Genomic DNA, 13152 nt, shown 5'->3' on the forward strand with positions numbered 1-13152 from the left:
AGGACTGGACAGGGAAACCAAGGCAGCGCTAAGGCTGGACCAACACGGGCCGTAAGAAAACACTGAGGCACAGAAAGGCCCCTCGGCTCTCGGGCGTGGAAAAGCCTTGAGTGTTGCTCAAGAAACGTGACTTTCTGTCCCCTTTTCCTTTCCTCTCTGCTATTAGGTATCTGTATCGTCCCTCCCAGGACCCTACGGACTATTAATTTGTTAATTCATTCAGCAAATACTTAGTACTGGGATAAATATAAAGGCAAAAAAAAAAAAAAAAGTGTGTGTATGTGTATGTCCCTTGCTCTGAAAAAGCTTACAATTTAAAAAGCTAGATTTAAAATACCACACACCCTCCATGTTTGTGGGTACAGTATAGGGCAGTTTCAATAATTTGCAAGTGGTAGGAAGGGTCTTTACTGATACAAGTTGACGATTTTGCTTAAAGCAGGAGTGAACTGACAAATGGCCAGCCATAGCACCACCTGCAGCCTGTTCTGTCACTTGAGCGTCATCCTTCAAAACCGAGTCCCTTGTCCAATGTACAGATGTGCAGTCTGTCCGGCATCCACACTCCAAGCAGCTTTGCTGTTTTTCACTTGTAATGTGCACAGAACCCCCCAGAAATTGCTTTTTAAAAATGTTTCTTGGCAAAAAAAAAAAAAAAAAAAATCCAAATACTGTACAAGAATACTTTATTGGAAGATAAAGGTAGTTAACTTGTGGTCTGAGGATATGACCAGAAAACAAGTGAGTTAAGAAACCAAGAGTCTGTGTACACATTACCCCATCGAAGAATGTAGGTCTTTGTACCTCCCACATGAACATCAAACCTACAGGACAGGAAGATCCTCTGCTCCCCAGCTAAAGATCCAGGGTAGGAGGGAGATGATTAGGAAAGAATTCAACGAGACCATGTGATATTTACTCTAAGTCTAATGAACAGCTGTGTAACAATTGGAAAGAGCAGCAGGCTGGAATGGATATGGAAGATCAGATGCAGCTTGTGAGATCTGAGGTGACTCTCTTAGGGAAGCAGAAACAGAGGGTTGGGGGGACATCATTTGGGGGGCAAGAGAGATCTCTGTAGAGCTCAGAATGGAGGACCGTTTCTTTTCGGCATCCGTAATTTAGTGATGACTGGTCAATTTTGTGGAGGAGAATTCATTGCAACAAACTGTCTTCTGAACTGACTGATAAATTTCCATCCAAATGGCTTACTTCGGTAGCCCCCATTCAGCTTTATTTGAAGGAAATAGGCATTAAAACAAATCATCCTTTTATGTTGTTAGTTTAAAATCACTTAATAGGTGTGACAGAAATAGCTATATTAAATATGATCAGCTAATGTTATTTCCATAAGCACGAATGAATGCTTTATCAGGAACTTCTATTTAAAGAATTTTGATCCTTTGAAATAGTTGAGTTTCAGGTGTCTATACATGGGCATAATCCTTATTTTGAGTTTTAGCTCTGTGTTATCAGTTTTCAATAACATTGTGTACTTCTGAAGACCCTTCATCTAAAGAACTCAATATCTTTTTCAAATGTGAACCTTTGGAATCTTTATATAAAAAGAGGTATAGCATTTTTAGAGGGTCAGGTGGCCTTAGGGAAATCGAAACCCAAAATAATTTGAAAATCTCTCCCACTAAAGTGTGGAAGTTAAATCATTCTGACTTTACTACTTAGTATTTATGACTATAAAATCACAGAATGTAACTGTTTTTCTAAGAAATACCTATAAAGTTCACATTTTAGGTATTTGTCTCCAGATAGGTTTCTTTTTAAGTCAAGCTTCAATGTAATCTTGTTTAACTTTGCTTTCTTAAAACTTTGTTAAATGTCTTGTTTCATAGAAACTAAATAACCAAATTTCCTTCAGCTGTGTGTTATTCACAGCCCTGCCCTCACCCCCAAACTTCCCTGTAAAATTTATGCTAAAGATGTGTCCATTTACTTTGAAACAACTTATAAATCAGGAAGGGAACTTGGAAATATCAGAGCTCCAAAGATCTTGCAGCCAGAGCCAGGAAGGTGAAGCCGGGGCAGCTTTAAACAGCTGTGGGTTCGATTTGATGTCCACAAAAGAATGGCAAGCACAGGGTGTTGCTCAGCGAAGTGTGCATTTTCAAGTTACCCACAGTGGTGTCTATTGTCCTGTTCCTCAATTGAATGATGTCATGTTTCATTTAAGGCTCTTAGTGATGCTGAAGTCTGTGGTCTGCTCGCTAGGGGGAAAAAGGCACTGAGAAAGTTGCAAATCAGGTTTTTGTCAAGCCTTTGTGTGTTGGGTTTTGAGAGATAAAAGCTGACTCATGCAATATTTCCAGGGAAGGAGCTGCACAGACTAGTAAAGACTTCTTGTTTTACTTACCTGAGCCCCCAGTGAGGTCACTGCATCAGCTGAAGGCAGACGATGCGGCTTAGCCTGGGCAGAGCACAGGTAGGTGCTAAAGATTGTGCCCCAAAGAAGCGATGCCGGGACAAACTTGCTCCTCGCGTCTTGGAGCAAAGGGAGCCGGTCCACTGCAGTGAGAAGCTGTCTGTCGCAGGAAGGTTTTCTTCACGACACAGGCAGGGGACAGCAGCTTGCCTGGATATGCTACAGCTGTTCTGTTATAAAAGCGATGTATTGAAAGGAGTTATCCAACAATGGAATTAGTCAAAGGTGATTTCTTTTTTCCTGAATCTGAACTGCAGTCTGTCTTAAATGGTTTTGCTTTGTTTTGTTTTGGTTTTGATCTTTTCTAAAAGTCGGGTGGAAATCTCTAGAGGGCTGATGTTTGTGACTCTGCGGAGAAAGCTAAAATCTAAACTAAAACTGAAATTAAGTTGCCATGCATCGAATCCTCAGTATTTTAATGTGCTTTCTTTATGAGGTCTGTGCAGACTCAGCTGGGGGTGGGGATGGGGGAGGGGAAGTTGCAAAATAAATGTTTGCAAATTTTATGCTTAGCAACTGTAGTGATGAAATTTGCAAAATAAATGTTTGCAAATTTTATGCTTAGCAACTGTAGTGATGAAATTTAGTCTGAATCTAGAGGTCACCAAAGTTAACTAAGTACATACAGTCTCCATTTTGAGTGTTTATTGGAAGAAACACTTTAGCTAGGAGGCGTCATTGGAGACAAGGAGGTATGGATTGTACTCAGTGCTGTGGTACACTGGAATCTGATTTTTGTTATTAATTATTTTTATTCAGTAAATCTAATATTTTGGAAAGAGGGTGCATATATTCAACATTCCTTTGCATTAATCATATGGACCGTAACAATCAATTAATTTAAAATGTTTAAATATTTGATACAAACTGAGGTTATGATTTGAATTTCTTTAAATAACTTTTTGGATTATAAAAGTAATACATGTCTTGAGGAAAAAGTGATATTTACAGATAAATATCCAAGGGAAAAATAATCTATTCTCTTACTTGCTAAAAGCAAAGTTAATATTATATATCCTTTCAGTCTTTTCCTAATATGGATAATCAATAAGTGGCATTTTAAATTCAAAATTGGGATCATATTTTACATGTTTTATAAACCACTGATTTTACTCGACTGTATATTATGACCATTGTCTACACCCTTAGAGATTTGAAAGGACGTGGCTTTTAATAGTTTTGTATTGTACCCTCTAGATAGATTTATTTACTTAGATCTCCATTGTTAGATACTTTGAATTCACTTCCTTCTTTTTCTCTAAGAAAATGTTTCAGAGTACTTTAGGGATGGATTTATTTATTCGAAGTGCTATTGTTAGTCACTTGGATTTCTTCTCTTCCTCTTTTTTTTTTTTTTTTAAATCTTATTTAGCCCAATGCCTCCCTCTCAGCTGCAGAGAGGTGTTTTCGGACCTTCGTTCCATAGGATAGAGCCTGCATAGATCACTATCATTGTTTAGTCCCTGCCCTGAGACAGATAGTTCCACTAACCGGAAGGTACTATTTATTCACAATGAAGCTGGAGCATAGGTTATTATTTAGTCTAAATTAAAAATTGAGTTTCTGAGCCTTTGGAGTCAGTGATATATATTTTATTATCCAAGACTTGACATTCGTAAGAGGTAGAAGAAAAGTTATTTTGTGGTTACTGCTTGTGCCGAGATTGCAGCTAGGAAGGGGCAACATAGTTGCAGCATTATTGTGTGGTTATTTCAGGGTTGGAGTCATATTCTGCAGGATGGATGGGACCTGAGGAGTCACCTGGTCCAGCTGCCTGACTTAATGCGTGAGGAGACCAGAAACCCACAGATACAAACCTCGGTGGTGTAGAGATAGGGCAGAAATGCAGATCTTCCAATAAAGGAGAGTGTTATGTCATAACTTAATTTCTGGCTGGTCCTCCGAGGAATTCCTATACAGATGGTGGGGCACATGTTCATTCCTTTACACACATGCGCACACTACGTACGCCCTTTTGGCACAGTGGTACTGTATGCTTTACACAAGTGCATATGTTTAGTCCTTCATTTCCTGATCTCTAAGCTCTTTTTCTGCCCTATAAGTGTACGAATCCATAGCCAAATGCAGGGGAAAATGGAGTAGAAATCAGAAACCCTGGTCTCTGATTCACAGTTCAGCGCTGACCACGAGGATGCCTAACCTCTCTGTTTATATTTTTCCATCTATAAAATTTTTAAAAAGTAATGACATGTAAATGAACTTTGAGGCTTTGTTTTGTGTTTAAGGATCGTTTTGATACAGAGTTAAGCAGTGGCATATTATGGTAAGGCTAAGTTGTTGTAATGGAGACTGGTTTATCCCTTGCTGCATAACAAATCAGTCCAAAACCTAGTGGCTTGAGACAATCACAGCCATTTAGACTCTCTCAAGGTTTCTGTGAGTCAAGAGTTCAGGAGAGGCTCTGCTAGGTGGTTTTGGCTCGGGGACCCATGAGGTGGCCATCAGACATGACAGTGCTGGGGGTCGTCTCTAAGGCTTCCCACTCACATGTCTGGGGCCTTGGCTGGAGACATGCAAACAGCAGGGGCCAGAACATCTGTGGTCCTTGAGCATCTCTCTGCGTATCAGTGCGGGCTCACCACCCGTTTTCTCTAGCACGTCAGCTTCGGGATAACTAGACTTCTTCATGTGATGACTTAGAGCATGTCCAGACCCAATGATTGCAAGGTCCCTTCTGCCTTCATGCTCTGCCATATTCTAGGGCACCGTTGTCCTGTCTATGGTTCAGGTGAGGTCCCTGCCACATCGGGGTTCCAGTGGGAAGGGGAAAGAATAGAGGGACAATGTCTAATGCTTGAGAAGCAGACCCCCAGAGGGACACATTTCCATTAGTGAGAACTTGACTACATGGCCACATCTAATGGCCAGGAGGCTGGGAGCTATGCTCAGCTGAAACCTTGTTCACTAAAGAGAGGGGTGAATTTTGGTAGACAACTATCAGTCCCCTCTGAAAGTGAACACACAACACATAGTTTAGTTTAACCCCACCCCATAATCTCCTTTACCTCCTATACTAAACCATCACCAAAAAGCAGACAGTAAAGGTAAAAACAGCTGCATTCATGTAAAAAGCCAAACAGGAGTTCCTTAAGGTACCCTTGCAACCCAAATGCTTGTCTGTGGCCTTCAACGTAGAAATTCTGTAGTCATCACTTAGCTAAGGCCATTTATCAGTTTCATTAGATGCATTGACTGTCTGACTTCCCTGTTCAAGTACCTCTTAGTTTCCATTGACTAGCATAGGAATCAATCAGTAAATTATCTGAATATTTAGGATCAGACTTCACAGCTCAAAGCAATTTTTTTTGGTCATTCAACCCCTCACCTCTTGTTTGAACAAGAGCAATTTTGCAAAACATCTTTTCTATTCTTAATCTTCTTGTTATTGACTCTTCCATGGTGACAAAATTTTCCTTAACTATTAATTTTGGAAAATTTTTAAATTTATATAAACAGTCCAGAGCTTTCCTACACCTTTCATGCAGCTTTCCCTAATATAAACATCTCACATAACCATAGAACATTCGTCAAACTAAGAAATTAGCATGGTAACAAGACTTTTTTTACTTCTTCATCACCAAACAGCCACAAATAAGTGTGAAAATCATGTTTCCTGGATTGTACAATCTGAGCAGTAAAGAACATGTGGAATTATTGCCCAAGTCCTGCTGTTAACATGCAAGAATCATGTTGGTATTTTAGAAAACCAAAAAGTGGAAATTCACATTGCTATCTGGTAGCTTTTTTCTACTATCTCAGAGGGGCGTAGCAAAGGATGATTCTCCTCAAAGACCTGGTGTTATCTTTGAAATACATAAATGTGTATATTTCTTACAGCGTTGACTCTTAGAAGTTTTTAGGGGGTTTTTTTGTTTGTTTGTTTTTTGTTTGTTTTGTTTTTTAAATCATGAGGTCTATTGTTTACCACTTTGAGGTTCTACCAAGGACTGGCTCTGTCTTAAATGATCTTGACTGGCTGGCTATAGGATAACTTCTTGCTTATACTTTAGTCTCTCTCTTGCCTCTCCTCTTCGAGTAATTCACAGGCGGTGTAATAAGGAACTACACAGTTTTAGTTATTCATTCGTCTTGAGCACAACACATTCTCTTGATTTCCATGATTGTCCTGCCAAGGATCTCAGACTAGGTATTCGTAGCCTAGAATAGCAATGAGCAGAATTTGGAAATCCTGATCACTTCTTAGCCCCTGCTGGGTATAGAGTTTTGCCTCGTAGGGCTGTCCTCGGGAGTTGTAACAGGAAGGAAGTGGTCAGCTTTGGACCTATCAGGTAATTGCCCACCCCCTTCCCCCACACCCACCTCCCACCCTCTTCAATGTGTAAACACGGTCACAGGAATCTTGGGCGCCACTGGCCATGGAAAGTTCTGCCTCAACCCTAAATCAGCCTCAGAGACAAGTCACAGCCAAGAAGAGCTGCTTTTGATTCTGGCAGTGACATTCCAATGGAGAGCAATTAAAATAATGGAAATTTGAAGAGCAAACAAAGACAAGCCAAGGAATCGAAGCGTTTTCACTGAAAAAAATTAGAGACTTGTCATGAAGTAAAAAGTGTATCTATGTGGTAGCTGCGTAGCCATTTTTATTGAGGGTGGCACAAGAAGGAATATTTTATTTTGATGGATTTTAAGCTAATGGTAAGAATTATTAGGACTCCAAGTCCCTCTATGTGTACCTCCACCATGACCACCTCCTGGTTTACCAAGAGTCAGATGGACCAAGATCCTTTAGGTGGGTAGAAGCAGCTTATTTTAGGGTATTTATGGTCAAAACACCCACTGACTTGGGCCATTAGCAATGGTTGGCAAGTTAGCAGAAGGTGGTGTACTATCAGCCCTGAGTGTGGGATCTGGCTGTGAAAAAGAAAGAAAACAAAAGCAGCAAATTACCCGGCCCTTAGTACAACTTGCCAACATCTTTCACTCAAGCACAAGGAAAAAGCTTTCTTGCTCTACAGTTTTCCATCTGGGTGTTTCTGTTTATCATGGGAAATATTTAGTACACAGTAATTGTCTCCCAATTCTATTACGGCCAACTCATAACAATGTTGTGTACAAACGAATGGAATAAAGAGAAAGACAAACTGAATTCCACGCACTTCTCCACTCAGTACTATTTGAACAAAGGTTGATAAGAAAATTAATTTAAATCTTCCAGAATAATAGAATTATCTAGAAAACTTCTAGATCGGCATTGTCCAACTAAAATAAAATGCAAGCCACACATATAATTCATAATTTTCTAGTAGCCACATTTAAAAAAGTAAAATGACAGTATACCCAATTTAATCCACTATTCCCAAATATTATTTCAACACGTAATTAATATAAGAATCATTAACGAGTCATAGTATATTTGCGGCATACTGATTCTTTGAAATCTGGTATGTTTTACATGTATTGCATATTGAAGTTCAGACTAGCTGCATGTCAAGAGCTCAATAACTGCATATGGCTACTGGCTGCTGTGTCGAACAGTACAGCTCTGGAAATAAATATTAAAAATTGGTGAGTTGTATTAGGAAGAATAGGCCAGACAGGGTGGAAATCTCAAATTATTTTGAGGGAGATGAGAACAAGACTAGACAGTTTTTATGAGGTGTATTTCCTTACATGAGAAAACTATAATTATCTTCTAAGCAATGAATTAACATGAAAAATGTTACCCATTAGCAAATGTAGCCTCCTATTATGCCATTAAATGACTTAGCTTTAAATGTTTCACTTCTGCCATTGGTAATTTTGGAAGGTGTTTAATTTGGGGCAGTATGCTTGGCTAAATATTACAGATAGCAAATATCTTAAGTATTCTATTTTATAAGGTGCCTGGTCGGGAGTCTGAAGAATAGTCCAGTAGCCTGGAATACTTTTGACCCAGAAACAGTGTAGGGGTTAGGGGAACTGACCACAGTGCAGTTGAAAATCTGCATATAACTTTAGACTCTCCAAAAACTTAAGTTGTCCCTTGGTATCTGTGGAAGATTGGTTCCAGGCCTCTCGTGGGTACCAAAATCCCACGGATGCTCACGTCCCCTGTATAAAATGGTGTAGTAGACCAGTGCATTGGTCAAGGGTCAAGTGTACACTTCCTGGTATTGGAACATGTGTAGTCTTCCTTGAAACAGGGTCGAATTCCTGTAGCTATTTGATTTACCCATGAAGTAATCCCCTGTTGACCTGAGTTTCACATCCCACTTTATCCTTTGAAAGGATAAAAGGCATCATCACCCCAAACACCCCAACATGGACTCCTCTAAAACACTGGTAAAGTTTGTTCCGCTTGCGTCCCTCGTTCTAATACTGGCTGGCCAACTTAGAGAAAGTAAGTACAAAAGTGAGGCTTTCTATTGTGTTCATTTTTCACCGATCCTGGCAACGAATATTTGCCAACAGTTATATAACTATTCTAGGTATCTGTACTAGAGATAAGGTTGATTTTTGTCTAGTCAGTAAACCATAACTTTCTCTGGAGACCAATATATCCAGATCTAGATCTTTCCAGATGCCCCACCTTTCATATACAGTATACCCAACTTACATTTGGTCCTAACTCATAGCCTCATTGGACCCTCGGGACCTTAAAGAAGCTTCAGGTACTTCCCAAGTTAGTGGTGAGTTCTGAAAGTGAGATCAACTTCCTGGTTACGGTTACGGTTATGATGGATGCCAATGGGAAAAACACCACGTTATGTCTGCTTCTACTTTGAACTGCCCAGGACTCCTTAACACCAGTCCCAAACATAGGCAAGGGTCCTCTGAGGCAAGCATACCTCGATGCCCGGCTACTGCTTAGAGCTTTGCCATGCTTGAGTTGGATCATGCTTTTTAGGGCAAGTGCATGTTAACTACTCTAACCAGTCCATGTTTTATAGGCCATGAAGTTTATAAGGCAAACAGAAAGAATATGGCAAAAGCTTAAAAAATTTGTGACAAATTATACCATGTGGTAGTGGTTATGCTGATAAATTACTCGTTTTATATACATTTCTTACCATTCCTTCCTGTTGATTCAAGTTAGTTCTTTTATTTTATATTCAATAATTTCAATATCTTCCTTGTAAGTTTGTACCACTATTTGCCACAAGTATAAACTATCTAGATAAAGTTAGGATGTTAAAGGATGGAGATCTGATGAATTCTTTATATTCTAGAAATACTGGTACCAGCTGTTCGATCACCTTTATTATAGAGTCAAACCAAATTTGTGTTCCTTCTGAAAAATTATTAATCCATATTCTTGTTATTGTGTTTGTCTTGTTATAACCTTCCAAACATAAGTTTTACTCTCCTATTTATCTAACAAAACCCATAAACGTGGATTTTGGTGGTAAAGTAACCTACCAAAATGAAGCAAATTTTATTAATAACTCTTCATTGAAAGGCATTTTGTTGCTATAAACCCGAGATCATATTATTAGGGGGGAAAATGTTGATCCCACCTTACAAATGAAGAAGATTGGAAATTTGGGTGTCTCATCAAAATGGCTTTTGAAAGATTAAATTTCACATAGGGCCTTTTTGGACCCAGGTTTTCAGTGCTGTAGGTATGAAGTGACCTTTTGCCTTGCAGATACTGTCTTCTGGTCTGTTCTAAACGCAAACAGCCCTGTTTCTCTAAAAATACAGCATTTTTTCTCACGATTGAGTTCCTATGTTTATTAATTATTTAATTGCATCATTACACTGTCCTGGTATCTGACTTTACATGGAGAGTGTCATAGTTCATCAGATATACCCTGTGATAGTGTAACTCCATTTTACCCCACATGGAATGTTAGCTTTCAAGTAGAGATTTAGAGAAACGTCATGATAAGACTGTAAGTTTTAAAGGGGCTGTAGGTCTTAATATTTTGCTTTTTCTTGCCTGGTATTAGAAAAATATTGCCCACGCCACACTTTCTCTAATGCTGTGTACAAGTAAAATATAAAATTGTGAGCATCCATGAAGTCAGGTAGTGGTGGTTCCAGGGTAGTGGCTTAAGGTTTTGCAGAAATATGGTGGAATACTTAAAATGAAGTGTTTTGCAAAACTCGTTAAGAATCATATAGGGTGCGTTTTAAGTACATAAGAATCACTTGTGATGCTTGTTAAAACTATAGATTCCTTATGCCATCACCGCTGAGCCTTTAAGTTAGAAAATCGTGACCAGTCTGCATCTGTTAGTCATTCCAGGTGGTCACACTTTGAGGCAGTGGTCACAGTGCTTCTCAAGCTTGAGTGTGTGTGCACATGGCGTTAGCATCTTGTTAAACTGTAGACTGAAGTACAGGAGGTCTGCGGTTAGGGCCTGAGACTCTGCATTCCTAGCACGTTCCCAGGTGACGCTATAGAAACTCTTTAACTTTGCAACTCACCCAACCTTGAGTACCTTTCTATTTCTGTATCTAACTCGTTACATACATTTGGGTTGGGTTTTGACCTTTAAACCTTCGGCTTGATGTCATTTACAATACTTGCTCACCTTGTCCTTTTTCTTTTTGTTTTCTTTTCCTTTTTTTTGTTTTAAATATGTATAGATGTGCGCCAGTCGCGTCCTGAAGGGCCACCAGCTGTAACCGAAGTTCCAGCTCCCGGGACCACAGCCAGGCATCCCCACTCCCAAGGACCGAAGACCATGGAGCTCTCTGACAGCGACCGCCCGGTCAGCTTCGGCTCCACGTCGTCCTCTGCCTCTTCCAGGGACAGCCATGGGTCCTTCGGCAGCAGGATGACCTTAGTATCAAACAGCCACTTGGGCTTGTTTCACCAGGATAAGGAAGCAGGGGCCATAAAACTGGAGCTGATTCCTGCCAGTCCTTTTTCCAGCAGCGAGCTGCAGAGGCACAGCCCAGCCGGGCAACAGAGCACGGATGAGGGCGACGAAAGGCAGCTCCGGGCCCAGCGCAGAGGGGAGGCGACGGGGGCCAGCAAAACGGGTGTGGAATCGGCCACTAGCCCCAAGCTCCTCTATGTGGATAGAGTTGTTCAGGAAATTCTGGAGACCGAAAGGACTTACGTGCAGGATTTAAAAAGCATCGTAGAGGTAAGGCAAACTTTTTAAAAAAAATTTGTCATGTGGGATAAATATGCTTGCAAAATAAAGAACAAAACCAGGTGTCAGGGTTTTGTTGCACTGTCTCCTGAGATGCAGAAGTAGCGTGAATGTTTAAGCAGATCGGAAGAAAGTCTGACAAACCCTATGGCTGTACTCACATCTGCATTAACAGATTGATTAAGCGTTAGGAGCAAGAATAATAATACCCATATGTTCACCAGTTCAGCAGATAGTGGAGCAGACAGAGGATGGAGGTGCCAGATGTATCCAGATAGGGTCACGTTAGGCTATCTTCACTTTAATCAGAACTGTCAACTGGTGTCTGGGAGCTTCCAAGACTACCGATACCTGTGTTCCACCTCCAGAGACTCTAATTTGATGAGTCTGGGGTGTGGCCTGGGTGGTGGAATTGTGAAAGGTCTCAGGTGACTCTAATGTGCAGACAAACTTGGGAAATACTGTTCTATGCTGTTCTCTGTAAAGGCTGGCATTTGGGGGAAGGTGGGGAAAGGTAGATACAACTGGATTTCGTCTTGTCTTGGAATTTCTGTTCACTTTCATAGTAAACACGTCTGCATAAATTATTTGACTGTGCAAATTGAGTTCAGCTTATGTGCCAGAGTAAGTACTCTGGAAATTCAGTTATTAATTTGACTTTGAGTTATAGGTAGATTTTTAAGGATAAAGTAAGAATTATCAGGGTAGGTCAGATGTTAACTCATTCTCAAGTTCTGTTAAAAATATTAATATTTCAAAGGCAACTGTATCTATTATAAAGGTATACTCACTTTGCTGCCTAGCAATATGCCAAATTCTTTCATTTGTAAGCGCTTACTTCCTATTTTAGACTTTTCATCCAAAATATGTTTCAGAATATAGTAGAATATTTGCTGATGAGAACATTCTCCACTAAATACATACATTCTTCTGGCTTTAGCAAAAAAAATTCTAAGGCATGATTGCGTGTTGAGTTCCACAAACAATAGAAGCAGACATTGTCTACTAAAAATAGTTATGACATAACTTCCCAGTAAAAATAGAAAAATCAATTGATGCTCAACCAAACAATATGTGATACCAAATGTCGAATAAGCCAGGCCAATTGTTTTAATTTCAACAATGATGTCATTTGTACTTGAGAAGAAATACCTGTGAAACTGCCAAAACTTTTACAATCTCTCAGGAAATTTATGATTGTCGAGCTTTCTTTGGTCAATCCTTCCCGCTCCCCCCCCCCCCTTTCTTTCTTGGAATCTTTTTCACCTAATCAAAACTTGCTATATTGAGGGAGGACCCTTTCATTACTGGACTGGGATTCCATGAACATTCTTGCCTTCTCTGAGGCTGGTTGATAAACCTGAATGAGAAAAAACAAAGGAGTGAAGAGAATGTTCACGTATGTCACCGTGTCTACATGGTCCAGATCACAATCATTTTTTCCCCCGAATAAATCCTTTTTGGTGACAAGAAAAAAAAAAAAAGAAGAAGAAGAAAGACAATCAAGGCAGAGTATTTGTTAAGGTTTCAGTAGAAGTTTATTGCAGGCTGTCCAAATGTTCTTGGTTTTTTTTTTTTTCTTTATCCATGAATTAAACATGTTTCACATTAGGCATTAATGGATATTTTCTATAAAGGGCCAGA

At 39.8% G+C, this 13152-nt stretch overlaps 1 protein-coding gene across 6 annotated transcripts in view; it reads left to right on the plus strand.

The window, feature by feature from the left end:
• PLEKHG1 (pleckstrin homology and RhoGEF domain containing G1) overlaps positions 1 to 13152 on the plus strand; it is a 192552-nt gene that overhangs the window by 102697 nt on the left and 76703 nt on the right. For 4 of the 6 annotated variants that reach the window (XM_016149133.2, XM_016149135.2, XM_016149136.2 and 1 more), the window contains one exon: positions 10994 to 11499. In XM_016149133.2, coding sequence (XP_016004619.2) covers positions 11092 to 11499 — 408 coding nt within the window. In that variant the 5' untranslated portion in view covers positions 10994 to 11091. The other 2 variants (XM_016149134.2, XM_016149132.2) reach the window with 2 other exon arrangements.

This window comes from Rousettus aegyptiacus, unplaced genomic scaffold (assembly GCF_014176215.1).
Source record: "Rousettus aegyptiacus isolate mRouAeg1 unplaced genomic scaffold, mRouAeg1.p scaffold_m13_p_1, whole genome shotgun sequence".
Classification (NCBI taxonomy): domain Eukaryota; kingdom Metazoa; phylum Chordata; class Mammalia; order Chiroptera; family Pteropodidae; genus Rousettus; species Rousettus aegyptiacus.